Source organism: Diadema setosum, chromosome 10 (genome assembly GCF_964275005.1).
Source record: "Diadema setosum chromosome 10, eeDiaSeto1, whole genome shotgun sequence".
Taxonomy (NCBI): domain Eukaryota; kingdom Metazoa; phylum Echinodermata; class Echinoidea; order Diadematoida; family Diadematidae; genus Diadema; species Diadema setosum.
Genome location: NC_092694.1, coordinates 21314082 through 21340887, shown reverse-complemented (window position 1 = coordinate 21340887; position 26806 = coordinate 21314082). Strand labels below are relative to the sequence as shown.

The following is a 26806-nucleotide window of genomic DNA, read 5'->3' as shown; positions in this document are numbered from 1 at the left end:
ACAAACATGCCACTGCCGACTTTCATCCTGAGAGCTTCATATAAATCTCGAGGCTGATGTAGGGCTCTTGGAAAAAAGGGAATTCGCATTTTTTGAGGAGTTCCCAGGTATTCTTTCAACAATATTCTTCAATACTTCAAGTGATTATCTATCAAACCACCAATTGTCAAACTTTTCGCCTGACGTTCTCACTAATGATTTTTCTCACGGTTAATGTTTCAAACTAATCAAAATGCCCCTTGGATTAGACCCTACGTGAAAAAAAACTCCCGATTTTTAGATTTTTTAAAGTGGAAATGGAAAATACATTGTGAAACGAACTCGAAATATACGAAAACAAAAGCAGATATCCACCAAAGGAGGTTCCTACTTCTCGGGAAGGTATATCATCGGTTGACATAATTTAATCATTGCAGGGATCGGGAAGAGGGGATTCATCTGTTCTCAACGTTTCTCGTCGTTGGCCTTATTTTTCCTCTGAGTAATCGTCATTTTGTAATTTAAAACACATTTTGCAGGAATGATCCTTCGGAGTAATCATTGGATTTACCTGAGATTGTTTTGGGCCCAGGCTGTACACTTGATATCAATTATCAACTATTCATCTTTATCTTTAGTGCGCCTTAATTACATTTTGTGTAGAATATCTCTACAGGACTGTTTATGTTATAAATTAGTGTTCTCATTCATATAGATATGAGGGCTGCTCAAGGGTACTGTTATACGATTTCGAGCACATCGTTCCAACAATTAGGAGGTTGCATGAGGATCATCTTTTATATCCTCAGGCTCAGATTAGCCAACCCTCTACTACTCATGTAATAATGCAGTACACCATTCTTCGCATGTAACTTAATGAACTCAACAGATATGACTGAAAAAATAACAAAATACTTCATCAATATTGAAACTGAATGATCAATATCTCGCGACGTTTATTAGACAGCATCAACCCTTACCCCAGAAAAATACCCCAAGAAAGGAAACATGTCTACATTTTGAAACGCTTTATTGATCTATTCTGCTTCCATGTTCACGCACTCTGTTCAATTTTAAAACCTCTTCATCGCCATAATCATTGACGGCCATTGATTTTTCTGCAGCCACACTGCAAAAAGTCCGGTGTTGCATGGTGTTAAATTTTCGGTGCTCATTTATGGTGTTAAATTAACACCCCCGGGTGTCATTTCCAAATTTTAAACTGTTTTTTGAAGAGTTTCTTAGTAACTGCACTTCTTGTTGACTTTTAATTTAAACAAGACGATCAAGAATTTTACATTAAAATACTAGATTTTTGAAAAAATGTGAAAATAATTTTACACCAAAGTAACACCAGCTGGTGTGGTCCCTTATTGAAGCTGGACGGGTGTTAAACCATTGATATTAACACCAACAAGTATCAAATCAACACCATGTGGTGTCATTTTTTAATTAACACCAGTACAGTGTCAAAATAACACCAGGTACAGTGTCAAATTAACACCACGAAGTGTCAGGTGAACACTTTTCAACACCATCACAGTGCATTTTTAACACCTGTGGGTGTGGTCCTTTATTGAAGTTTGATCGGTGTTAGATTTAACACCCGTGGTGTTAAATCTAACACCCATGTTTTTACAGTGCATGACCATTTCAAAACATCTTTTTTTTTTTTTTTTTTTCATAGCGGAAATGAATCTGAAGGTCAATGACTACGTGTGATGTAAGTTAAAAACAAACTCCAAAGGTTTCCGATTTCTGCCAGGACTCGATTAGTCTACTGGGCATAGCACACCGATGTCTATCTGTATTCTGTCAAGCTACGAACACATGCAATGACAGATTATTCAAAGCAAATAGCAGTGTTGAACGGACTGACTGGCCAAACATAACGGTAGTATGGCGACTTAACTCATTGTTCCTTACATCATAAGGACTCAGTACATCATACTCCAGCTGTGTGTATAATGATTGCTTTTGTTCTATTTAAATCTAATTGAAGAGTAAATTAATGCAGAAAGTCTAGGCGAAAAACTAACGGAGATAAAAGTTCTTGTACACAGAAAACGATACACGTGCGTAGTGACGCATGGCAAATCTGATCAAAGTCAAACAATATGGTCTATCTCAAAGCAAATAAAATCTTCATTTGGTAATACGTGAAAATATACCGCTTCGTCAGGATTACGTACACTCAATCTGTACTGATACATGGGAAACACAGATAAGTTGTTTCCCATATTATATACTTGACGGAAGACTATTTTCGTTTTTATTCATGGCTGTCTTCGAAAACATCGTCTATCATGCCACTTGTGTATAAACTCGTTTCTGTCAGTATGGTGATTTCAATTACGTGAATCGCTATAGTATGTCTGCGGAAATTCAAATGATGACACAGAAACTTCTACTTCATCAAACATACACTTATAGATCTCGAGTGATTATTAGCCTCAGTTCAGTCCTTCAAAGTAATACTATTTTACATTAGAGCCAGAATACAATAATACAGTTAGCGTAAAATCCGGAAATTTCGCTTCAACGTCGACATGCATCGATGACAATGGATTTCGTGATTTAAAAAAAAAATAAAGTGTGTGGAGCCACGGGAACTTTAAAATCTCCTTGGTCGAACGTTCAAATCTTTATCAAACTTAATGGCTTCTATCAGAAATACTCCACCGTGATTTTATTGGACGGACAAGCATTCTTTTGCGAACTTAAATTGGGGCAAACCTGTATAGCGTTTGTTGTACTTTCATAGATATTTCCTAGCCATTCAGCATGTTCAGAGGAGTTCGGTGATATGTAAAGCGACTCTTTCCTGAAGCAACGACCATTCTTGGCAAAACAGTTATGTTTGCATTCTGGGCTTTGTTAATCTCTGAAGAGGGTTTCTTCTGAGTCCCGTCGCGGTGACATCTATTGTTAACCCAGGTAAGGTTGCCTAATCAGTGTTTAGACACCAAAGAGGCATGACATAGCTGTGGCAGTGCTGTGATTTTGTGCGATGCACAGTTTCTAGTCTACCTTGCGAGCTCAAAGTGCTTCTCGCTCGTAGGCAAGCACGCCACTACGTCGTACGCCACTGCACGGGAGACCGCTGCACAGGGACCGCTGCTTGGTTAGCATCTTTTCATTCATTGCTACACCAAAGATCTACTAGATCTTCTTGCAGTTCCAACTACGTGGTGTACCAAGATCCCTGGAAAAAAAATCACAAATAACGCGCGTAATCTGAACAAGGAAGTGACATTATTTCTGTGATTTTGTTTATTGTTCGGGCATGCATATCCGACCTTTCGAAAGCGAGCTTTTCAAAACCAACTTTATTTCTTTCAGTGCGACCGCTACACTTCTGTAGCAGGAAGATAATGAATGTAGTATTAGGAAGGAGAGGTTGATACTAATGATAGTAGAACGCGAGTTCGCATGTGACCTGCAATTCTATCTGGAGCAGAGGCGACATTGATGTAGCATGGCGAAGAATTGGGAGCCCTCTTCATCTGGTTTCCTCCGTCTGTTTTCTCACAAAGCTTGGTAGATGAGATACACCTGTTGCACTGTGAAGAAACAGTCTATCGTTTTTACCATCAGGTGAGTATGTCTATTAAAGCGGGCTTACTAAACACCTGATGCACGGCCGAAAAGATAAAGCCTCGCAGAACAAAGGTTTCAACAACTTTGTTGTTTTTTTTTTCCTTCATATATCATGACGGAGATAATCGAAAGCCATCATGTGATAATTGAACATTGACATCATTGAACGCAGAAAATAAGTACGCTCTCGGACAGTTATTAATGTGCTATTCCATAATGTTTTCTAGACATGTGGAGGGAGAGAGTGGTAAGTCGACCCGGCGGAAGTTATTCTGTAGGGTCAATACAAGGTTATTGGTTCTAGATCAGCACACATCTTTGAATGCGATACTGAATGCTAAAACCAACATTCGTATGTATTGATCCAAAGTTGTCTTCTGTACACACTGAATGATTTGTTGAACTAATGTCACATGTTTTTCTATTCATTCGGGGGGGGGGGGGGGGATCAATACCCGTGGGTCGAGAAGAAAAATGTATGTGCAGCAAAAAAACTTATCTTTATGAGCTTTGACTTATGACTGTATGGGCAACATTCGGCGTCATTCTGCCGTAAGTTTTGCCGTTGCAAAAAGGTGGTAGTAGTACAATGTGTATGCATACCATGATGGACATGTTTTTGCATTAGATTGCCCCCGTGCTGTTTTGGGGCTTACTGAGTATCCTATACGAATCTGAGTCAGTGGAACTCGGTCTTTTATGTCGGCAGCCACTGCATAGAAAACAATGCCTGGATACACATGAAGTATTTTTCCTTTTGTGTGTGTGTGTGTATGCGCACTGGGTGCACCATTTATGTCACCTTGTCATTGCGTACAACATTCTGCTGTTTTCACAATTTCGCGAGTGTTTCTGAGGGAGGTATGTACTTCACTATGATGAACTTTGACTGCACTCCGTAATATTGGACTTCTTGATTGATTCCTCAAGAAGGAAAATCAGTACTAACCGCAATGGTAGTTGTAGCGTGTCTAAAGAGGTGCTAGACCATGGACTGGTGGGGGGGGGGGGGGGGATGCCACTGCATCACGATAAAGGAGATTTCTCACAGCACGGTACAATCCATGCAGGTATCGTATAGAAATTAAAGGGGAAATTCCCCCGTACATAAAGTAGGAGTGGATTCAGCTGATGCAGAAAGGTTAGAATGATAAACACTCTGAAAAAACAAACAAACTAGGGAAAATTGGACAAACTTTCCCAGACCGCAAGAGGTAGGATCATTTTGATATGAATTGCATGTAGGTCTGAAACGATTTCGTAATGTCACAGTTGAAACGATGAAAGACAAGGGAAAAAAAAAAACAGCACGTATTAATATTTCTATCATAAATTATATCAGAGAAGCACTTGACACGGTTTATTTAAAAGGCATGAAAAATAACATTTCTTTGGTAATATTATATCATTTACAAGTCAGGGAAATGTATAGGCCTACATTACAAGAACACTCCGAAAGAGCTGACCTCCGCCAAGCAGCAGTGATTTAGGCCTAAATATAGCCATTTCGTAGGCAGTCAACACAAACATAGAGGTATAGGATCATAATTATCTACACAATAATACATATTGTGTACTTGGTGAAAATCTGATCATTCATTGATAAGTTATTAGGAGATGAAGGTTATTTTTTATTTCCTTTATGATCGTATAACATTTGACCTTTGACCTTTGTCCTTGTTACCCCAAATTTGATCGTTTCTTTCTTACTTTGTTATGAACACATCCTGCAAGTTTCGTGAAAATCCCATCCGTTCCTGAGTTTATTGGGAGATTAAGGTTACTAGTATGTCATTATGTCCTTTATGACACCAATGGCCTTCGACCTTTGACCTTTGATCTCTGATCCCAAATTAAATCGTTTCTTTCCTGCTTCATTACAAACAAACCCTGCAAGTTTGGTGAAAATCCGACCATTCGCTCTTGATTGTATTTAAGCTCATTTATATGTCCTCCTATGACCCTATGATATGACCTTTGACTTTAGACCTCATGACCCCCATATTAATGGCAGTTTCTCTCTAACCTCATCATGAACACATCCCGCAAGTCTGGTGAAAACTCGTTCTTCTATTTTCAAGTTACTTGTACATGAACAGACAGACAGACAAACATATATACGGAACCCGCCGAAAACATAACCACTGCCGATCGTAAAGGTTTTACCTATATACTACTGGCGGAGGTTAAAAATGGAGGTACGTGAAATTCCTTTCGTTTCTTTTTTCTTTCGTAATTCCACTAGCATGGATTTTTTTTTTTCAGAATAGGCCTACCCATCAAAGAAAGGCAGCACGAGGAATTTACTGAGGCTTGAAAATTGTAAAACGTTTTTAATCGTATTGTCCGACTCTCCTCAAATTGCCTACTGAATTTTGACTAATCTTTCCGCATTTGCTGGACCAACAAACACTATGTTTGATGATGTCTGAGAAAACTGTCCTTTTAGCGTTTAGATCTTTGCTATCAGCGCAATTACAATTCATACCAAGCTCCAGCGGGCACATCAACACGTGTCACACAGTGGAACTCGGAGGACTTAAAGTGCAATCTGTGCAGACTGTTGTACACCATGAAGGTTGCATGCCCACCCAAATATTGTGGACTGATCCGGCCGAAAAATTATGGCGGGTGATGATGTTTAGACCTTGATGGAGAGAACAGTAGACCGTCTGTGGGTTCTCGTTACACGAACATGACTGTAAGCCATGCCATTTTCATAACTTATCCATATAATTTCCGAAACACCTTCATTGGATTATTTTCATTTGCATCGTACCAAAGATCATAAATAACTTATCTAGGATGGTCTCTTTAGTGTTATCTCTGCTCTGCCGTAGGGCTCGATTGTAACCCTATTGCAATATACCCATTTTGCTCCTGCGTAGAGAGTGGAAAATGATGGGTAAAAGCAGATTGTCCAAGGACGTAGGCTAGCTCTTGGCGGGACTCCGACTATCCACTATACGGCACACGATGCCCCTACCGTACTACCTGTTGAATGCTGGACATTGCCTTTCTCGAAGAATCTTGAGTTTCTTTTGTTTTTTTTTTAATTTGTAGATGCTTGTTTGCGTTCTGCCACATGTGCTGCTTGAAATACCTGTTGTACAGGTGAAACAGGCCAGTGCCTGTATGCTAAATCTGTCGTGAATCCTCCAGTCACGAGGCATTTTTACGTGGCAGACTTCGTTTCCCATATCTCTCAGGTCATCACCAGGAGACTTTGTCCAACCTTAGCAGAAGTTAATGTCCGTCGGTGGTCAAGGATAACTTGTTTCAAGTTCTATACGCGTCTTTAACACTATCATTGTAGTGAAATATGGCACAGCAATACTTGATGGTGAATGTCGAATTTGCACGCTGGGATGATTTAGGTGCCTTTACGATTAAATCTAAGTTTTTGATTTAGTTTTAATTTTGATTTAGTGGTCTGCCATATTTTGAATTAGATGGAACTCCATGCGTCGGCAATGTTTATTTTTCTTTTTTTCCTTCTGCGCCGTGTTTGAACTTTTATCATTTCTACTGTAACTTGGGCAAAACACAGCAACAAGAAGAACTACTGCTGGTACAACCTCTACTTCTAGTCCCGTTTCTTTCGTCAAAACTACAATGATTATCTGATTTTCAGTCACAACCATATGTGATTTGATTAAGATACCTACAATAACCTCTCTTCCATACTAGTTGAGGTCTACCATGAGTAATATGCTACAACGGATTGCTGATACTTCATGATAATTATAACGATGATAACCGGACAATTCTACTTTGCTTTATGCTACCCAGAACGAATTCTTTACATTGATGACGTACGTGTATATCCAGAGGAAAAACCAACCACAATGCCAATGGTAGTTGATATTGAGAAGTAACCGCAGGTTCTCTCGTAGTTTCACTTTCAACACTGACTGAAAGCGCAATTCAATTAAATTGAATAAAGCCAGAATAACCGCATGATAGAGGTTTCAATAAAGCAAGACCTGTTATCAAGAAAATTAATGTATTTCGGTTTCACATGGTTTCGCGAAACAGTGCCATTAAAGTCGCCGTTAGTGTAAATACAATGAGCCAATGATGTCATGCTCATAAAGGTCTCCTATTCATACTCAAACAGGCAAATTTTCGCAGAATTTCTATTTTAAGCATGACATCATCAAGAAAAGTTGCATCTATGACATCTACTAACAAGTAATTCATGTATCAATCATTCTTGGCTAGATACTAATAGTAATAATAATGATACTAATAGTATTGATAATGATGATGATAATAATAATAATAATAATAATAATAATAATAATAATAATAATAATAATAATGACATTTGATGGCATATCCCCAAAACATCTTTATTGGCATTTTGGTTGATTTTTGCGCACAATAAATGGGAGAGTAGTGAATTGATGACATCATCAAATATGTAGTTAGCTAACTTTCTTAGATTATCTAAATTGTGATCAATATCATTATTCAGTGAACACGTGTAGAATATTAACATTTCATTGCTTTTTTTATTCAAAGTTCGATTTTGATGAAACCTCAAGCAATGTGTTTGTCTGATTTTGCACTAGCTATAAATGGATGTCAACTTGAACACGGCGTGTAATCATCGCACTTTTATACATGGTAGTCACTGAAGTGTTACGTCACCTCTGAGCTGGGCCCCGTTGCAAGAAAGTTGCAATCAATTGCAAATAATTGCTAATTTTGAAACAACCATTCTGATTGGCTCAGGGTCTGCCCTATTAAGAAGACATGCATGCAACAATGATTTTGATTGGCCAGTGACAATCAGTTGCAAGTTGCGTTTAAAGGGAAGATAAACCCCAAGAACAATGTGGATTGAGTGAAAGCAGCAACATTAGTAGAACACATCAGTGAAAGTTTGAAGAAAATCGGACAATCGATGCAAAAGTTATGAATTTTTAAAGTTTTGGTGTTGGAACCGCTGGATGAGGAGACTACTAGAGGTTATGACGTATGAGTGGACTACAATATCAAGAAAATATAAAGAAAATACTACAAAAATCAATTTTTCATGAAAATTACAAATTCCATCAACTTGATATTGACAGATGTTAAGGGTAGCAATTATTCCCCCTGCTTTCTGAAAGCGGTTGGTCCACTGCTCTTTCATAATTCTAGAAAAGTGAATTTTTGTTGAATATCCTTTATATTTTCTTTGTATTGTTGTCCACTCATACGTCATATCCTCTAGTAGTCTCCTCATCCAGCGGTTCCAACACCAAAACTTTAAAAATTCATAACTTTTGCATCGATTGTCCGATTTTTCTCAAACTTTCACTGATGTGTTCTACTAATGTTGCTGCTTTCACTCAATCCACATTGCTCTTTGGGTTTACCTTCCCTTTAAACGCAAAGTTTCTAGCAACGGGGCCCTGTTTTACTACTTAAGAGGAATGTAAAGAAACGAAATGTTACATACACATTGACTTTTGCCACATGATTGCTAACTGAATTGCGTTCAGAGGAGCAGTGTTGCTGTTTATGATGAACTTTAACGGGAGAGGAAAAAAAAATTACCAAAACGAAGATGCATGGGAAGGAATAATTAGAGGAAAATGGACCATTACTCTGTATTATTTCATTTTGTTTACGTAACATTATACTCATAATGGTTAAAGGCATTGTTTCCCATTGGGAACCGTGGTTTACACAAAAAAAAAAATGTTCGAGTTATCGCATTTGATGCATATTGCAGGTCAGTTGTATCACGAAACATCCTACCATTATAAAAAAAAATTCGCAAATAATAAAGCCTAAAATGTAAGGAGATATCACTATTTTTCTTACTAAACCATAAGTGGAGACGGTTTAGTCTAGAAACAATTTTGTTATCACTTTTGTTCACATTTTGTATAGCAATACTTAACATTGATTAAATGATTAAAATTTTAAATTGGTTGTTTCTATCCCTAACTAACATTTTAAAACTATTTTGAAGCGCTAAACCTGGGTTTTTGTTTCATCTGCAAATGGTAAATAATTACTCGAAGATAGACTTAATTTTTGGTAGAGTTTTCAAAGGATACTCTAGAACTGATAAGAGAGAGAGAGAGAGAGAGAGAGAGGGGGGGGGGGGGACACAGACATAATCATGAACTCGCAATCACAACTTTCACTTCCCAACACTCGGTTATAGATTTATCTTCTTGAAGGCTGATTAACGCTACACGTTCGATGAGTCGCCAGAGACCAGTGATGTTACTTCTGCATGAAGTATAATTTACGATGTACATGTATACTTCCTTTCAGAGAGTGGTATTGGTGAAGATAACATTAACCTCCTCTCAACTATATCCGGTTCTAAAATACCAGTGTATGTAAAGTTGTTGCTGTCATAAGTAGAATTTCATAGAGCTGAAAAAGGAGGCATAGTGCGAAATATATGTTTTTCAAAATAGAAATCAATTTGGTGCTAAAATTATGATGAAAATCTTCCGGAGATAATGAATTCCAGAAGCACAAAATTGAGAGTAAGAGAGCTAGCTGGTTGCTCCAATTGGATCAAACTCATAATTGGATGAAAGACTGGAAAAAAAAAAAAACAACCCACACACACAAACAAACACAAACACAAACAATAAAGTGTCAAAAGCTGACACGTTTGCTCGGTTGTTGTTGTTTTGTAGATATATTAAGACTGTCTTGATGTGGATTTAGGGAAGATTTCAAGGTAGAAGAAAATGATTTTCCTTTGTCGGTGGTAACAATGAACAGACCGTGATATTATGATATTTGCTGTGGTCGAATTTTTTCCTGAAGTTCGTGGCAGACGTATGATCGATATTGCTGAAACTGAAAAGTACTGGCATTGAGAATGATTCCACAAAGGCTATTCATGATGAATGGCACATTCTGGTTAGAGGTCGCACACATGTTGGCATAATATTGGCTGCCAATCAACAGGGACTTGTAGGAGAACCTTGTGAGAAGTGACAGAACAATTGTTAGCAACATTATTTTTAGATACACATCTTGTGGAAGTGTTTTTTCTTTGATCATTATTAGAATTCCTCCATCGGTTCAATGGTTTCAAAGTCGACAGTGCCTCTGGGATCGACCCTAAGCTATTATACGATCACCCCAGAAAGCTAAAATGCAGTATGTATATAGTTTGATATGCATGTGTAACACAATTTTTATATGTGTTTGTATAATGCATAGGGTTATATACCTATACATACACACACACACACACACACACATATATATATATATATATATATATATATATATACATACATACATACATACATACGTATACATCTATCAACCTACATTTTCTTCACACAAACTATGTATAAGAACGATATCTGCCTACACGTGTTCACATTTCACAAGACGTGATATTTTTGTACTGGTCTGTTTGTTTCCTTCCAATACGCCAGACAGTGTGTTAATGACAATAGCTAAAATGCATGTGTAAATATAATTTCAATGTGGAAGTGTGGATATGTCACAAACACACAAACACAAACACACATCACACAGACACACATACACACACACACTCACTCACATGATGTACTTGATAGCTACATAAAACACAAATTGTGTCATCATCAGTTCATCTAATTTGTGATTGTGCCTATTATTATAAGTATTTCATGAAAACTAAAAAAGATTTATATTACTTTCTTATTCAATGGTAGAATTTTCAAGTCATCATGTTAAATGTCAGTATGAGTTCATTTCTGTTTTAAGCTATGACAAATCCAGCAAGGATTGATCGCGATTTTGATTCAAACGTCGTGTTTTTATGCCTCCGCCAACGAAGTGGTCGGAGGCATTATGTTTTCGGGTCGTCCGTCCGTCCGTCCCGTTTTGTTTTTGTCGATATCTCAAGAACCGTGTGGTGGTTTTACATCAAACTTGGTATGAGGGTATATCCTGGGGGGATAATACTTTGTTTGGATTTTAGGGTCATGGGGTCAAAGGTCAAAGGTCACAGGTTATTTTGTGAAAAAAAGGTTGAAATTTCATGTTTTTCTCCATATCTCGCAAATGGTTCAAGGTATCTTCATGGAACTTAGTATATAAGCATGCACCGATGGGCAGTGATTATCTAGGGAAGTTGGGGGTCATGGTTCAAAGGTCAGGGGTGAAAGGTCAAGGTCAACTCCTCAAAATATCACTACTTTCCTTATATTTATGCAATGCCTGAAGGATTTTTTTTTAAAACTTGATGTATGCATGTATTACCCAATATATATTCTGTGGGAAGTTTCTTGCCCAAAGGTCAAAAGGTCAAAGGTCAGGTGAAAGTGCTAAATTGCACCTTTTCCTCCATATCTCGAAAGTAACTCAAGGTATCATCATGAAACTTACATATTTATGCATGTTCTACCTAACAGTGATTCTCTTTGGAACTGTGAGGTCAAAGGTCAAAGGGCAGGTTTAGATAATACTATTTTACCATTTGATATTGAAATTATAATTTTTCTCAATACCTTGAAAATTACTCAATGCATAAACTTATAAAAGGGTCAAAAGTCAAGTAAAAATCATCAGTTCCCCAAATACCTGCACTCTGACGTTTTAATCATTCATCCAATTGAACCTAGTTCTAGGAAAGTGAACATTCAGCACATTTGTGGCAAACCTGTCATTTTAATATTTTGCCAATTGTGTGAAACTGTCATCACACATTGTCAAGACACTGTACTGTAGACCTATTAGGAAAACCATGCATTATGGCGGAGGCATACCAGTCGCCGTAGCGACGTTTCTAGTTTTTATATATTTTCAAAAGATGACTCAACATGTTTCCGTATGCTTCATATATTTCAAACCTGCTTCCAAAAATGCTTCCAATATTGCAAAAAGTTTGTTGTTTGCTTGTTTTTAAATCATCATGTCCTGTGTTTCCTTTTCCGCTGCTTCTTTAACAGCTAAAAACCTGACGACATAACCTGACTTCGGTATTCTTCTCTTGACGGGTTCCAGTACTCGTGCAATTATCGAATGTGGACATCATTATAAAGCACGAATGGTCGATATCAAGGGCAGTCTCATCGTCCGAGTATACTTTTTTTTTTCATTAATTTGATCTAATCACCGTCCGCCAATTTGAGCGCAGTGCAAGATGGGAATGAGTGAGAAGGGTGCCCTCAACCGGGAGACGTCCGGCCCATCCTACAAGATTCTGCTGATCGGGGGAAGCAGTGTCGGCAAGACATGTCTGTTGAGGCGATACGTGGAGGGAGACTTCCCAACAAACAGCAAGGCAACGCTAGGTAGGCCTAAATTCACCGCTGGTGTTAAAGCTCGATAAGCTTCACTTGCGAAGTATCATGGATATCTTTGATATTTCTAACCAAGATCTAAAAAAAAAGCCACTGACAAGTAACCATCGGTAATTACAGAGTGTATAATTATAAAACATCTCGTACTGTCTACTGTACTCTTTGGATGCATTCTCATGAAAGAAATGGCTGTTGAAGGGAATGGGTTGGTAAAGTGTATAATCTAAACGGGTTTACCAATTTCAGACTGTCAATTACATACTGCTGATGACAATGTTTGAATTATGATGGCGTCTTTACAAAGGTTAAGTTACATTAATGAATAATGGCAACTCCTTTCCGGTGTTACACGACAGTGTTGTCTGCAATTTGCAAAAAGGAGACGTATATTGTATCAAAGGACAATGGCCAAAGAGAGACAAGAGCATTCCAGTCTTGCAGAGATTTCAAATACTTTTTTTTTTCTGCCAGAAAGTCAACAAGGAAGGGGGAGGGGCAGCTAAGCTGTTATGTTTGTCGTCTTGTTACGCTGCAGTCTGGACAACGAACATGACGAATTCTAAGTTCTTTTCAAATCTTTTGGCGCGTACTCTCTAGAATAATAACTAAATTCCGTGAATCTATTGTCTTTGAATCAAAACTTGATTTGTGGTAGTAACCGTGTAATTCACTGCATTTTAGTCACCGTCAGGCATTATCGACCAAGCGTCACATAACACAGCAAGGAAAATTCATCGACAAACTAGACGAAGAACTCATATAAGGTCATTTGGGGAAAAAGAATTGTGTCAAAGAACAAGGATAACACTGTTGTGTTCAGAAATTCTATTGATTGAGGCCAAATCCTTGTTTGCAGGAAATCAGGAGGTATAATCAGAGCTCACAAACGAGCCAAATAACCCCCTTTTTTTTTTAACGGACGTCTCGTGATGTATACCTACCCTTTGTCACAAAAAAAAACAACAACAAACAAACCCGAACACAACAAAAACATATAAACAATATGCTTGGCCGACATTGATTCGCTCTGTATATAGTTTACGTTGGGTAAGGCCTGCATTGTTTTCAGGACTTGTGTACTGGTATAATGATTGAAAGGAATAGTGTGGTATTTGTTATATTTCAGATTGCGGTATCCTTTTCACTGATGAGGAGGACTCTAACGTATTGTAATGTTTATTCGAATTGTTGAGGATACTGAGGATTATCATACCTGCAAAGTTATAACGGGGGTTCAATAATGTGGGCATAATAGTGTAGAAAGTCTTTCTATTGTTAAACACTCTGTAATTGGCTGTAGATTCTTTCTTTCCCTTTTTTCTGTCTCTACTCCGAGCATCCTATTTTCACTATACAGGGAGACGGGACAGTTCCGTTTCAACTTCAGCCTATCGCAGTGGTATTAGATCGATTATTTCCATTACGTTTTTAAGAATTTAACTTACTGTATATGTTAGAAACAACTCCAACAGCAACATAATGCTTTATCAATAAATAGCAGGGTCAGGGTCAGGGTCAGAGGGACAGGTAAGGTCATAAAATCTTTTGGATCGTAAATACCATCTAAAGAAACCAAATAAAAGCCCGCAATGGAGAATAGACACACACAAAATAATTTAACAGAGAAATCTTTAATGTCGCATGCAGGACATCACAGCGTTTGGTCATTGCTCAGTGTCTTTTCTTACACACTGAATTACACACTTTATCCTTAGCCTAATCATTTACTCACTCTTAGAGCAATGACCCCCCGCGGCTTCACAAATAATGTTGATAATTATGATAAGATATCTGACCCAGAGAGAGAGAGAGAGAGAGGAGATATCATGTGCGACCTTTAACTCCTCAGCATGTGAGTTGAAGCTGGGTTCAGTGTGATACGATGTTACGACTATCATTTATACCTGAGCATTCTAAGTGACGATTATAGTAATGTTGATGGAAACGATCATAAATATGTCGATGCGTCCATATCTTAGATGGTGATAAGAATGTGATAATGACTTATGGCAATGAAGTTGATACTAAAAACAAACTAGTTATGACAATTTTGATAATAGTGGTCATAACAATGATAATAAGAATAAGAATGATAATGTTGACATTTACAGATTTCAGATAGAATAATGACAATGGTACTGTTTGCAGTTATGAAACATGATTTAATGATGATGATGATATTTATGTAGTAATACGATTGCAACAATGAAATACTAATAGAATTTGAAATATCCGAATGAATATCTGTAAAATACCTAGGATCTATAATCTGTTTGTAGTTTGCGTCATTACTTTCAGCAGTCTTTGTCATACTTCATAGATATATCAAGTGATCATCTATATTCCTATATCAAGCAAGCCAAAAAAGTACAGCTGCAAACGTATTCTGAAACATAATTAGACTAACCGATTTTTGGTAATGGAACTTACACATAGACAAGAGTATATGCTCTGCGTTTAAAACAAATGAAATATCCTTGTAGAGCCTTTTAATCCATTTAAGATGTGTTTCTTTAGTTGTCCTGCGTGCTAAGAATGTTTACCAGACACGGGGCCATTAAAGAATGGCTAGAGGTTGAAGTAGGTACTATGAATAAATAAACTATACTCAATTGAAAAAGAAAATTAATAAAGCAATGTATTGTTATCGTCTAATGTCATAACTCATAACTGACGAATGGCATAACTCTCATCGCGAGATAAATGCAATAAATTATTGTTCGATTCTGAAGGCCATTGAAACAAATTATCATTCCACGACTGACCCGCGGTGCATTGTTTCTGCACTACATGTACTACAATGCTTTTGCGACGGTACGTCATTACTCAGAAAACATCAGAAAGTAGGCAAATCTTGAGCCTTTGTATAACTGCTGCGCGACCCTGCCCATTATTATATCTCAACGTTGCCTTGCGTTGATATCGCGGTCGACAAACATGACTCCTTGTTGGCACATTAAGCTAATTAGCTGAATGAACTCGCTATTAATCCGTAGAGTTGCTGAAGGCTTCGCTAACTAAGGTCAAATCGAAACTGGAAGTAATTCAAGTGGGTCTTTGCTTCCTCAAGCACAGTACAGAATCAATGGGCAAAGAGCAACGAGTGCAGTCGATAAAAAAATGATGATACTAAATACACTCCTATCATAGCTCACATTACAAAAAAGAATAGTATATACAGCTTGTCCTAATGTAGATACGATTTATTAATTGCAGTTTGGAGATAGATCTATATATGTCAAAGCGGCAATTACGTGGCTAGGGACATTGAAGCCATCATCATTTCTTTTCTTAATACTAGAACACACATAATCTTTCCCGGCACCCGGCATGATAAACAGTACCTTTAACGAAGAATACAGGATGTGTTGTGATCATAAATCATCTATCTCCAAAGCTCTCTACATCAACGAAATTTGTTCCTAGTTTGAAAAAAGATGACAAAATGTAATATTTTGACCAATGGTATTTCGAACATGCGTGGTATGAATACGTTATACAAAGTATATACTACCATAACTTATGAAGTGTCACGAGACTTTGAGTTTTTCATTTTCATTTGATTTCACATTCAGTTATGCATACATTCATTGAGCGAGAATAAGGCCCCCCCCCCCAAAAAAAAAAAATAAAAATATATGGTTGTATACATGACTAGTGATTAATAATCACTCTTAGACTGCCGTGACTCGTCTTCACTTCTCTGTTTTCTTTGTTTATAGGACTCGATTTTAAGATCCGAACCATGGTGCTAGATAGAGAAGAAATGCGGTTACAACTATGGGATACCTCCGGTCAGGAGCGGTTCCGGTCCATGACCCAGGCCTATTACCGCGGTGCAGCTGGCGTAGTGCTCGTCTATGACGTCACAGCGGAAGATTCGTTCAGCACACTCTCCGATTGGCTAGGAGATGTTGGCATGGTGAGCGACATTATCAGGCATTCGTAATTTAACATTCCTGTGATCTCTATACTTTCAGGAAAGTGAAATCTCGAGGTATATACTTGACAGTACAAACAAACGGGTAAAGAAAGTTTTATAGTTCATATCTTACCATGTAAGTTAGATTCAGAGATTATTCCATGTGTCACTTAAAGAAATAGAAATTTTGTGTAAGCATCAACAAAATAAGGTATCATGCATGCTGTCTCTTATTCACATCGTAATCTGATACAATGCTCTATTCACGAAAGTATTATTCAACCTGGATTAAAGGGGCATTCCGGACGATTTTCATAATTTCACATCATGTAGTACATAAATCAACAGCTTCATGTATAGATTTGTAGAATTTATTGTGGTTCTTGAGCAGAGAAACAGTACTTTCAAAAACCTTAAACAAATTACACTGAACAAAGATGATGACATAGGAGCCTCACATATTATCTCAGAAATGTAGCAGTGTCATTCCATTACAATACCGCGTGCTTGCAAGCTCACCTGTGTGTAATCTATGCATGCCTTCTTCTTTTGAGCTGCCTCCTTCAGCCACATCTCATGCATTCTTATGGTGAGGCTGCCATGTCATCATCCTTGTTCATTGCAATTTGTTATAAACTTCGAAAACATTCCTATTTTGTATCCCAATCATTATAAATCCTGAAACTCTGTACCCAGTATAACTAATTTATATATGTTCAAATGTAAAAATTTGAAAATCATCCGGAGGTCTCCTTTAAGTTGTGCTGCTGTAAATAGCCTACTAATTTGTTCAGATAAAATATTTCTGTCAGAAATAAATAACTTCCATAGTTCTTCACTTCATGGGATATGCTCTCTGCTTAATCACTCAACCATTTGCAGACGTTATGTTACATTCGAACTGCATGCAATTTTCGAGTCACTCAATGACAGAGCGGACTCACTTGACAATGGACGGGTATTAGAAATTTGTCCTTACGTTTCTTCCGGTCGCACGAGCACCAGAATAAGTATGACCAGAGTGAAAAGAGAAAAACATTCCTTGACCGACTTGCTTCATATTTTGACATGATGTTCAATGCTATTCCTTTTATCACTTTTATGTCATACAGTACGCCCCTGAAAACGTCAAAGTGATTCTGGTTGGAAACAAGTGTGATGTGGAAGAGGAGCGCTCCGTCAGCCGACAGGCCGGGGAAGAGGTCAGTCACATATCCGTTCAAATGACCTTACGGTACACAACTATAGAGGTTAATACACCTACTGGTTAAGCGGGTAAATTCCCCTTTTTCGCACATGGTCTTTTTATTTCAAAGGAGGCTTTGTTATAACGGTTAGACAAAAAAAAAAAAAAAGAGAGGAAAATGAAGACTTTTTTTTAATCTTGTCCTATATACGAGACCGTTATGATTAGGCCTATACCATCACTTCGTTGACAAATAGTATCCACACAAAATCAGTATAGGGCCCATCTTCTCTTTCCTAAACCAGCCTCCTAGTCTTATAAGGACATTTGAAAGATTTACAGTTGTTATGATTGTATTGAATCATCACACCTTATAGGTTGTTTTCTGGCTGTTATTGCCACGGTAAACGCTTTTACAAATAACTTTTTGTTTACAAGTTCTTCATGTATAGCAAGGCTTGGGATAATCTGAGCAAAGCCTTCAAACTTGACAACTGCTACGAGCATTATTGCCCGTCTGAAGACAGACAATAGCAACGTCCTTAATTAGTAGTTTTGTGACTTACATGACGCACCGCTGTTTATTATTTTCTTTTTTTGCAGTTTGCAAAGGAGCACGGGTTAAAGCACTTCGAAGCCAGTGCAGTCACCAACCAAAACGTGGTAGAGGCCTTCGAGTACCTAGCCAGACTACTCATGGAGCAAGAAAAAGAGGTATAGATTCTGCAGTTTGCATTTTCTTTAAAGTAAAAAAAAAGACCCCCCCCCCCAAAAAAAAAACAAAATAGCAGTTTGTATTCATTTTAAAGTCGAGTTGTCGATAACTCGATTCTGATTCTCGCTGTTGTCACCACTCTGTTCAGCAGCAATTAACCGTTTCACTTGATGTTTACACAAGAGCGATTTTTGAAGCAGCATCCCCGATTATTCTTGTTTGTGTGCGGTTAGGATCCATGTTTCCTTGCCATCCCCATGGAAAAAATAATAATAAATTGCTGCTTCTATTTTATGGCATAGCCATTCATTCTTCTATGATAGCTGCAATGAATCCACAACGATAGGCCTACACTATATGTGCATTGCTTTGATTGTAAAATAGAAGAAATCAATAATATTATAGATCCATCCATTCAATGAGCATTAATGTGCTTAAGAGGAATGACCTGGACATGATTTTTAAAGCTTTTCTTCAAGACGAGGAGTTTCATGAATTCGTCAAGTAATGGATGTCATAGCGAGAATTATACAATTTTGAAGACAATTCAGATCACGTGTTGGTACGGCAGCATGGAGACCTCGGGGGCATTTCATTAACCGTTTTGTCAGATATTTCTTTTTTTCTTCTGACAAACTGTTATAAGCTATGGAAATCCTTACATGTGGTTGGCTGAGAGCAAATTTGTCAGGAAAAATATCTGAAAATAATGCCCACCAGAAGACCACAGACCTGTTCAAAGTCTGATTTGTGTTTAAGTGGCTCTGATCTTCCATTGTGTCAAAACCTTAAATCCCATTGTAGGTCGTCCCTTCAGCTTATCCGTCAAACCAAACAATGTTGGCTGAAACTCGAGCAGTGTGACACTATTATTTTGTTCCAAGGTTCCCTTTACACTATTTGTCCCGTCGTTTCAATCCATTCGGTCCATTGGTCAGTATTCTCAATCGATCGATATATTGATGCTTGTTCAAGTTTACCTAAATCCTCGCTGGTTGGATACCTGGGTTAGATATGAACGATAACAGTAATTATGTAAGGATTCGTCCTCTCGGATTGACTGAGGACTCTTCTACAATATCTATTCAAAGGATATGATGGCCACAAAAGACGTATTTCCTGGAAATGTGCCATTTGATTAGCTCCATGTTCGTTTAAAGACCCTCACATTAAACCTGACTCTGTACACTGCATGTCAAGTGCATAAAATGCGTGATTTGTGAAAAGAAAGGACATGTTTCACCATATATACATAATTTTTGAATAATTCAGGGTCATCTAATCTGACAAAATATGGCTTATTTTTGTATATACTGAAAAAAAAATACGTTTAGAAATATTGAATTAATGTATGAGAATGTGAGGCGTATCCTTTTGAAATGTGTTTAAAGCTTCGAAATGGAAAACACGCGATAGTCGATCATATCACTTAGTGTATATCACATCGCCATACACAGAATGTGCTATTTCACAATGAGGTATTTTGTTATATACATAGATCATTAATCTTTTCCTCCTGTCTTTGTCAAAAAGTCATAGGTCATTATAAGTGCCAATCCTAAAAATTTAAAGAATTATGTGTTACTTTCCCTGGATTCCGGGTCTTATACGGTAGGCCTATATGTGGCAGTACGATATACTTTCAGCGGCAGCATTCCTGATAATAATGACAAAGGTTACCCCATTATGCTTCCCATAGAAAAACTGTGCTATGACGTCACAAACAGATGCTACTCGTATTACTCTTAATTCAGTCTGGTGGCATTCTAAGGTTGACGTGACAATAGAACATCTAGAGGAGTGTTGTACGAAGAATATAAATTGTACGATCGACTTGGAATTAGGCCTATGCGGTTTGATGTATGTGTCTGCAATGGTGTTCTAACTTCCAATTGAAAAATAGATTGAGACTTGTACATGCAGCCATTGATACACAAGATGAAATAAGTGACAAAGAATTTTTCTGTAAATTTTGATGACAATTTGAAGTGGATCCTTAAGAATACGAGTCCCAAGTGGTATACTCGGGCAATGGTCTATGGGAAACGCGTGTTGTAGCAAAATCAGTCCGTCCTGAACGGGTTAAAACCTGATACAGGGAAACCAGTGACATATCCATAACATTCTGAGTCGGATCTTAACTTTTAAGATCGACTTAGATTCTCCGTGTAACAACCCAGGATGATATACTACAGTAATGTATTCCTCGTAAAAATGCATCTTTTCGTATCCCCATAATCGCATGTAAAAACACACATACACACACAAACGTGGAACAACCCAGACAAAAAAAAAAAATGTAACAGCAGTTTAAGAAAACATTTATTTTTTTTTTGTACTCAAGGACACTATACAGACACTATCAACTGTTGACAAAGGCGTAAACTCATAATGTCTAGTATTATTCATTGTCTTGGTACCTACAATATCTGTGCAGGGTCACAGTAATTTACCCAATTAAAAGACACGCTCACAATGTTCACTGAACTGGCACGAAATATTGTGTTATTGCAACTTCGACACGTGAAAAGGGGGAAGAAATTCTAAACAAATTCAGGGTGGTTAAAGGAGCATTCATGCAGGTATGCCTTCACGCAAGCATATTCTAATTATGACAATGGAGCTAGCTCAGTGGTACATGTTGGTCGATTCCATGGCATATAGGAGTCCTAATCCACACCGACTATATTGCAATGAATTTAGCTGAAACAGCACTCCAATATTCTAATCACAATTTGTCACGTTTCTCTTTGCTACCATTCGGTTCTGCAGAGATTGAAAAATGCCGAGACGGTGGAGACGGTGGAGATTCAGAGAATGAATGGGAATGTTCCAACGGAAGAGAAAAAGAAGTCAAGCTGCCCATGCTGACATATCTGGTACATTTTGACTGACAAAATGGAAGTCAATGAACTATGCTCCCAGGTCACCCTTTCACGATATTGGGACAAAACATAAAGGGCAACAACGACAACAAGAACATGACGCATTTCAGCTGCAAATGCAGATCATACTCTTCGGAAGTTTGCCGAGGCATCGGCGGCGGATAAACAAGAACGCCAGATTGTACACGATACATGACTGTGACCAGTAAACTGTTGGTGACTTTTGCTGAAATGGTCTTCAGTGTTTTTATCAGCCAAGGAGATTGTGTTTATACAACCGTTGTGTATGTGTGGTTTTATGTTGATGACATTTAGTAGCGATCTCCATGGCAAGGAAGTAGACAATTGTATGGCTTCTTTCGCTGTCGCGTCTTTTCAAGAATGGATATTGAGAGGATTTTCCTATCTCCACCACAAAAAAACAGTCTCGGAAAAAGCATTAAGACTCTGAATAGCTGAACTCCAACAGTGGAAATTCATCGTGCAACGGAAAGTTGCTGCTTATCTTGTATTTTAAATGGTGTTTTGTTTTTAATCGTTTGGCAGATGTGCATATTCCAGTGTTCTATGCAACTGTGCCATGCCTACTTTTGTGCTATATGGTCGGAACTTATGAATATGGGTTGACGGCAAATACTTTTTTAAAAACTTTCTTCAGTGTATCTGATCGATGCAATAATAAACGACGGCTGATTCGAAATGACGAATTATTTAATTTCTGATAGTCCTTGATGTTATATTTTCCCCTATTTTCAGCATGTTATGCTGGTATAAGGATGCAATATTATAAGTGGGCCTGAATGATAAAGTAGCAAGGGAAGAAAGCATCAAATTCGTTTTGAGATCGTAGGGAAGGGGGGGGGGGGGTACAACGAAAAGTATTCTTAACATGTTTTCATGCAAATACTTCACCTGGATATAATATTCACCTTTTCCTTTCAAAGTTAAAATCTTCGTGTGTCTTACATCTAAATCAGTATAGTTATTATCTATATTAGGAGCATGAAACTTTTTAAAGAATGACCTGTATGTGTTTTTACTTTGTGTTACAGGCAAAGTAAAGAACATTTCATTGCTATAAATACAGAGCTTTCTCTACCGCAAAGGCCAAAGCGTTTTTATTTGTTACAGCAAAACGTATTCAGATCTTTTTATCAAGTTATCGAGTGTTTATATCTGGCACTTCAACTCAGAACACATGATAAAAGTTGTCAAAGTCAACGCCATCGATGTAGTCAAGGCGTATACGGCATGAAGATAACATTACCAAGTCCTGAGTTCAATGGTACATGTATAATCACCTCCCCCAAGGAGGTCATGTTTATTGTCGGCGTTGGTTTGTTTATCTGTTTGTCTGTTTGTTTGTCTCTCTGTTTGCAAAAATAATAATTCAAAAAGCTGTGCACAGATTTGGATGATATTGTCAGGAAAAAAGTTGCAGCAGGAAGCTAACGCAGAGACACTAATTGCGGAGGTCTGCGCTCTCTGAGTGCTTTTCTAGTTGATACCAAGGAAGTTTGACCTCCTTGTTGATACTTGTGATCATCGAGAGTATGAGATTTTCAGTGCCACATCATTTTTGTTGGTGTCAAGATGACAAAAACTAACAAGCACTATATACGACCGCGAGATTGTCAATCTCTTTGTAGGACTTTGATGATATCATAATTTCCATAATGATTCAATATTCCTACTTTTCAGAGTTTATGGAAAAGCTCATTATTAACAAATTTATGATTACTGTAAATATGACATTCAATTTCATACACTCTTGATTTTTTTAAACATCCGGTTATAAATGCCGGAGCAATAGCGTAATTCTTTTTTATAGATTTTACATAAACCCGGGATCAAGTGAGGGTCATATGAATAGAATGTCAATGTCTGTTAATGTTTAACCTGTACTGAATATTGTATTTATTTGCTCTCACTCTTTTATTTTTAACACATGTGAAATAGATAAATAAAACAATTGAAGAGGACCTTCATTTCAAATATCCATACTCTGAAATAAAAATTCTCGTGATTCCACTGTCATGTTACAATATTTGAGATTGTGATTACGAAATATATCCCTCATTACCTCCTTTGATGAAGATACAATGTCATTATATCTAGATAAAGATCGATATCTAATCATGATAATAATCAATTCCTTCATGGGTGAATATCTTTGTCTCTTCTCTCATTTCTGTAAGACTTCGATATTATACATTTGTAAAGTTTATACCATATTTCTGTCACTCTGTTTTATGGTAAGACTATTTGCGTGCAATGAATTGCATTAAAAAGAGCACAATTTATGAAACCTTTCTAAAGTTTGACGCAGGAAATTCTTAGAAGTTATTTGAAGAATGAAATAAAAAGAAAACATCTCGAAGGACCGGAATAAGGAGTACCTGACAAATGTTCTTTTACTTAATCATGATTTTGAATCAGCGCACATCCTATTACTATCAATTCAGCAAAGGTTTGCTTCCCTGTTTATGATAAGCAATGTATTTTTTCCCTTCAAACTATAATAGAGATAAAGTTCATCAATAAGAAGTTTAGTGTCGGCACAACGTGTCTGTGATGAACCAAGATTGTGTGTGAGATTACTGCTGTGACTACGTGAGGGGCTCGCGATGGTGCTTCATACAGTTTTTCCGTTATCAATATGTTCATGGGGCAGACGAAGGTGAACGAAGCTAAGCACCTGGAAGATCCTTGAACATGCGTCAAAGTTCATTTCAAGTTCCTCTCACCGTTCAAAGTTTAAACAGTCTAATCTAGTGGAGCGGCATAGCCGAACAATTGTGCATTTTGTGATAAAAGCACCAAATTTCGTACACAGGTTGACAATCACGTTCAGATTAAATTTAGATATTGGGCCATCGTAAATAGCGCCCTCAACGTCCATGGCAGCCATTTTTCAAAATGGCTGCCATAAATGCCATGTTTTCGTAAAATTTGCTAATTTTAGGAGAGAAAAGTAAACAAGAGTTTGGTTACAAATGGGAAATTACATTCAAAATAAATCTAGATATCGAGCCATCGGAAATAGCGCCCTCAACGCCCACGGCAGCCATTTTTCAAAATGGCCGCCATAAATGTCATTTTTTCAAAACATTTGCTGACTTCAGAAGGGAAAGCCAGTAAGATTTTGCAAACAAGTGGGAAATTACATTCAAAATGAATTTAGATATTTTGCCATTGTTAACTGCGCCCTCAACGTCCATGACAGCCATTTTTTAAAATGGCTGTCTAATGTGCTACTTCTTCGATGATTTTGCAAATTTCAGAAGGGAAAAGTTAATAAGATTTTGCCTATAAATGTTAATTACATTCAAAATACATCTAGATATTGGGCCATCGGAAATTGCGCCCTCAACGGCCATGGTAGCCATTTTTTCAAAATGGCCGCCATAAATGCCATTTTTTGTTAAAAAATGCAAATTTCAGAAGGGAAAGCCAATTTTTTTCTTTTTAGTGCAAACAAGCGTGAAATTACATCCAAAATAAATCCAGATATTTGGCAATTGAAAATTGCGCCCTCAATGGCTATGGCAGCCATTTTTTTTTTAATGGGCACCATAAATGCCACTTTTTCATTAAGAAAAATGCTAATTTCAAAAGGAAAAGTCAATGAAATTTTGGTTATAAATGGGAAATGACATTTAGAATAAATCTCGATATTGGGCCATCGGAAATTGCGCCCTCAACGGTCATGGCAGCCATTTTTCAAAATGGCCGCCATAAATTCAAATAAATTCAAGTTTGAATTTGAATTTGAATTTGAAATGAAAATATTGAGCCACCATTTAAACATCATCCCCAACGGCTATGGCAGCTCTTTGTCAAAATGGCTTCCACACACTGCTAAAGAGCAATTATATCTAATGCAATCTGGTGTTCAAAGAAATCTAAATAAAAAAAAAAAAAGTTTCATTCATGGGTTAGTTCTAAATTCATGTTTTCAGTTTAGTTCTAATTGCAGTATTTCGCCTGTGACGGCTAACAGTATGGGGCCGTATTCTGAGAGCTAATTAAGTGTCTGATTAGCATTTAATCACCGAATTGGTATTCTGAGAGCATGATTAAGTAGGGGATATATTAACTACCATAGCAACAAGCGTTTTGGCGGGAAGGACCTACGCGTTTGCGCGTATCAATGCGCGTGCACCTCTGAGAGGACTTAATCACAGAGTTAATTACGAATCGGTATTCTGAGGGTGTAATTAAGTATGAAAGTTAATGGAAAACTTAATGATACCAAAGAGTGTCATTAACTACTCCGATATCACGCATTACATCGTGTTTTCTCTGCCACAACGATGCTTACCGTCTTCGGTAACCGAGGAGCGGTTGAATCTTGTTATCATGGTATCCGTAGAATTCAGAGAAAAAAAAAGAAACATAGCCGATCTTCGAGGAATTTTGTCATTTTATGTGAGCAAAGAGGTTGAGATCTTCGCGTGTGTAGGTGTAGTCTAGCAGCCAGAAAGGGTCCCCGTGCACCCACCCTAAAACAAAATTCTACGATATGTTCGAAGATCGTCAGAACCTGTATTTTCCGAATCCGGTTGTCGCCAGTGGAAAAAAAGGTTGCGCGCGCGTCTAATTTGCATATTTCTAAGATGGGCGCCGCCCGTTGCTAGGAGACGGATTATTTTTTAATAACTTTAGTTAGGAATAACAAATTACCATAAAAATGGTATCATTTTGAAGAGAATTAAATTTCCTACAAGCTGATACCCCATTTGATGGGATAAATAGATGTTGTCATGAAATATTAAGGAAGGAATTATGTTTTTTAGCATTTTTCTAAAAAGATCCGGAATTTGGTTATAATGTTCTTTTCCATACATTTAATATGCATTTACAAATAACATTTGAATTTTCCCATAATTATCCCCCAAACATAGCTATTATCATGTGAAAACGGCTTTCCAATACATCAATTCCTTTAAAAGTTACACGACATTAAAGGGGATATGGTTCAATAGGTTTTACAGCAATATCTAAGGGTTATAATGTCTCCGCGCGCAATTACGTAGGTTCTGTAGGTGGGGTTTGTTGTAGATCACTGCTATCTATTGATCAAATCTCATCGAAATCGGCGAAGAAAGAAAGAAAAATTACATTTTCTATTCCTTATATGAAATAAAAATGTTTTTTTCTATTCTGTGTTACCAAACTCAATCCATTCAGCTTCCCATATGAACAGTTTCTTGTCTTTTTGGATTCCCTCCAAGAACGTGA

The 26806-nt window shown here is 37.4% G+C and overlaps 1 protein-coding gene across 1 annotated transcript; it reads left to right on the top strand.

The window, feature by feature from the left end:
• Positions 1–12694: 12694 nt before the first annotated feature.
• LOC140234330 (ras-related protein Rab-8-like) lies at positions 12695–21862 on the top strand. Its single transcript, XM_072314390.1, has 5 exons — positions 12695–12845; positions 16577–16776; positions 17889–17978; positions 18566–18676; positions 21450–21862. Exons 1-5 carry the CDS (start codon positions 12695–12697, stop codon positions 21546–21548), a joined length of 651 nt encoding a protein of 216 aa, XP_072170491.1. The 3' UTR covers positions 21549–21862.
• The last annotated feature ends 4944 nt before the right edge of the window (positions 21863–26806 follow it).

Excerpts from the sequence above, each read along its gene's own strand:
- LOC140234330 (XM_072314390.1), top strand. The coding sequence starts at position 12,695 with ATGGGAATGAGTGAGAAGGGTGCCCTCAACCGGGAGACGTCCGGCCCA. Across the intron at positions 12,846-16,576 it reads AAACAGCAAGGCAACGCTAG|GACTCGATTTTAAGATCCGA; the intron begins GTAGGCCTAAAT and ends CTTTGTTTATAG. Across the intron at positions 18,677-21,449 it reads TCATGGAGCAAGAAAAAGAG|AGATTGAAAAATGCCGAGAC; the intron begins GTATAGATTCTG and ends TCGGTTCTGCAG.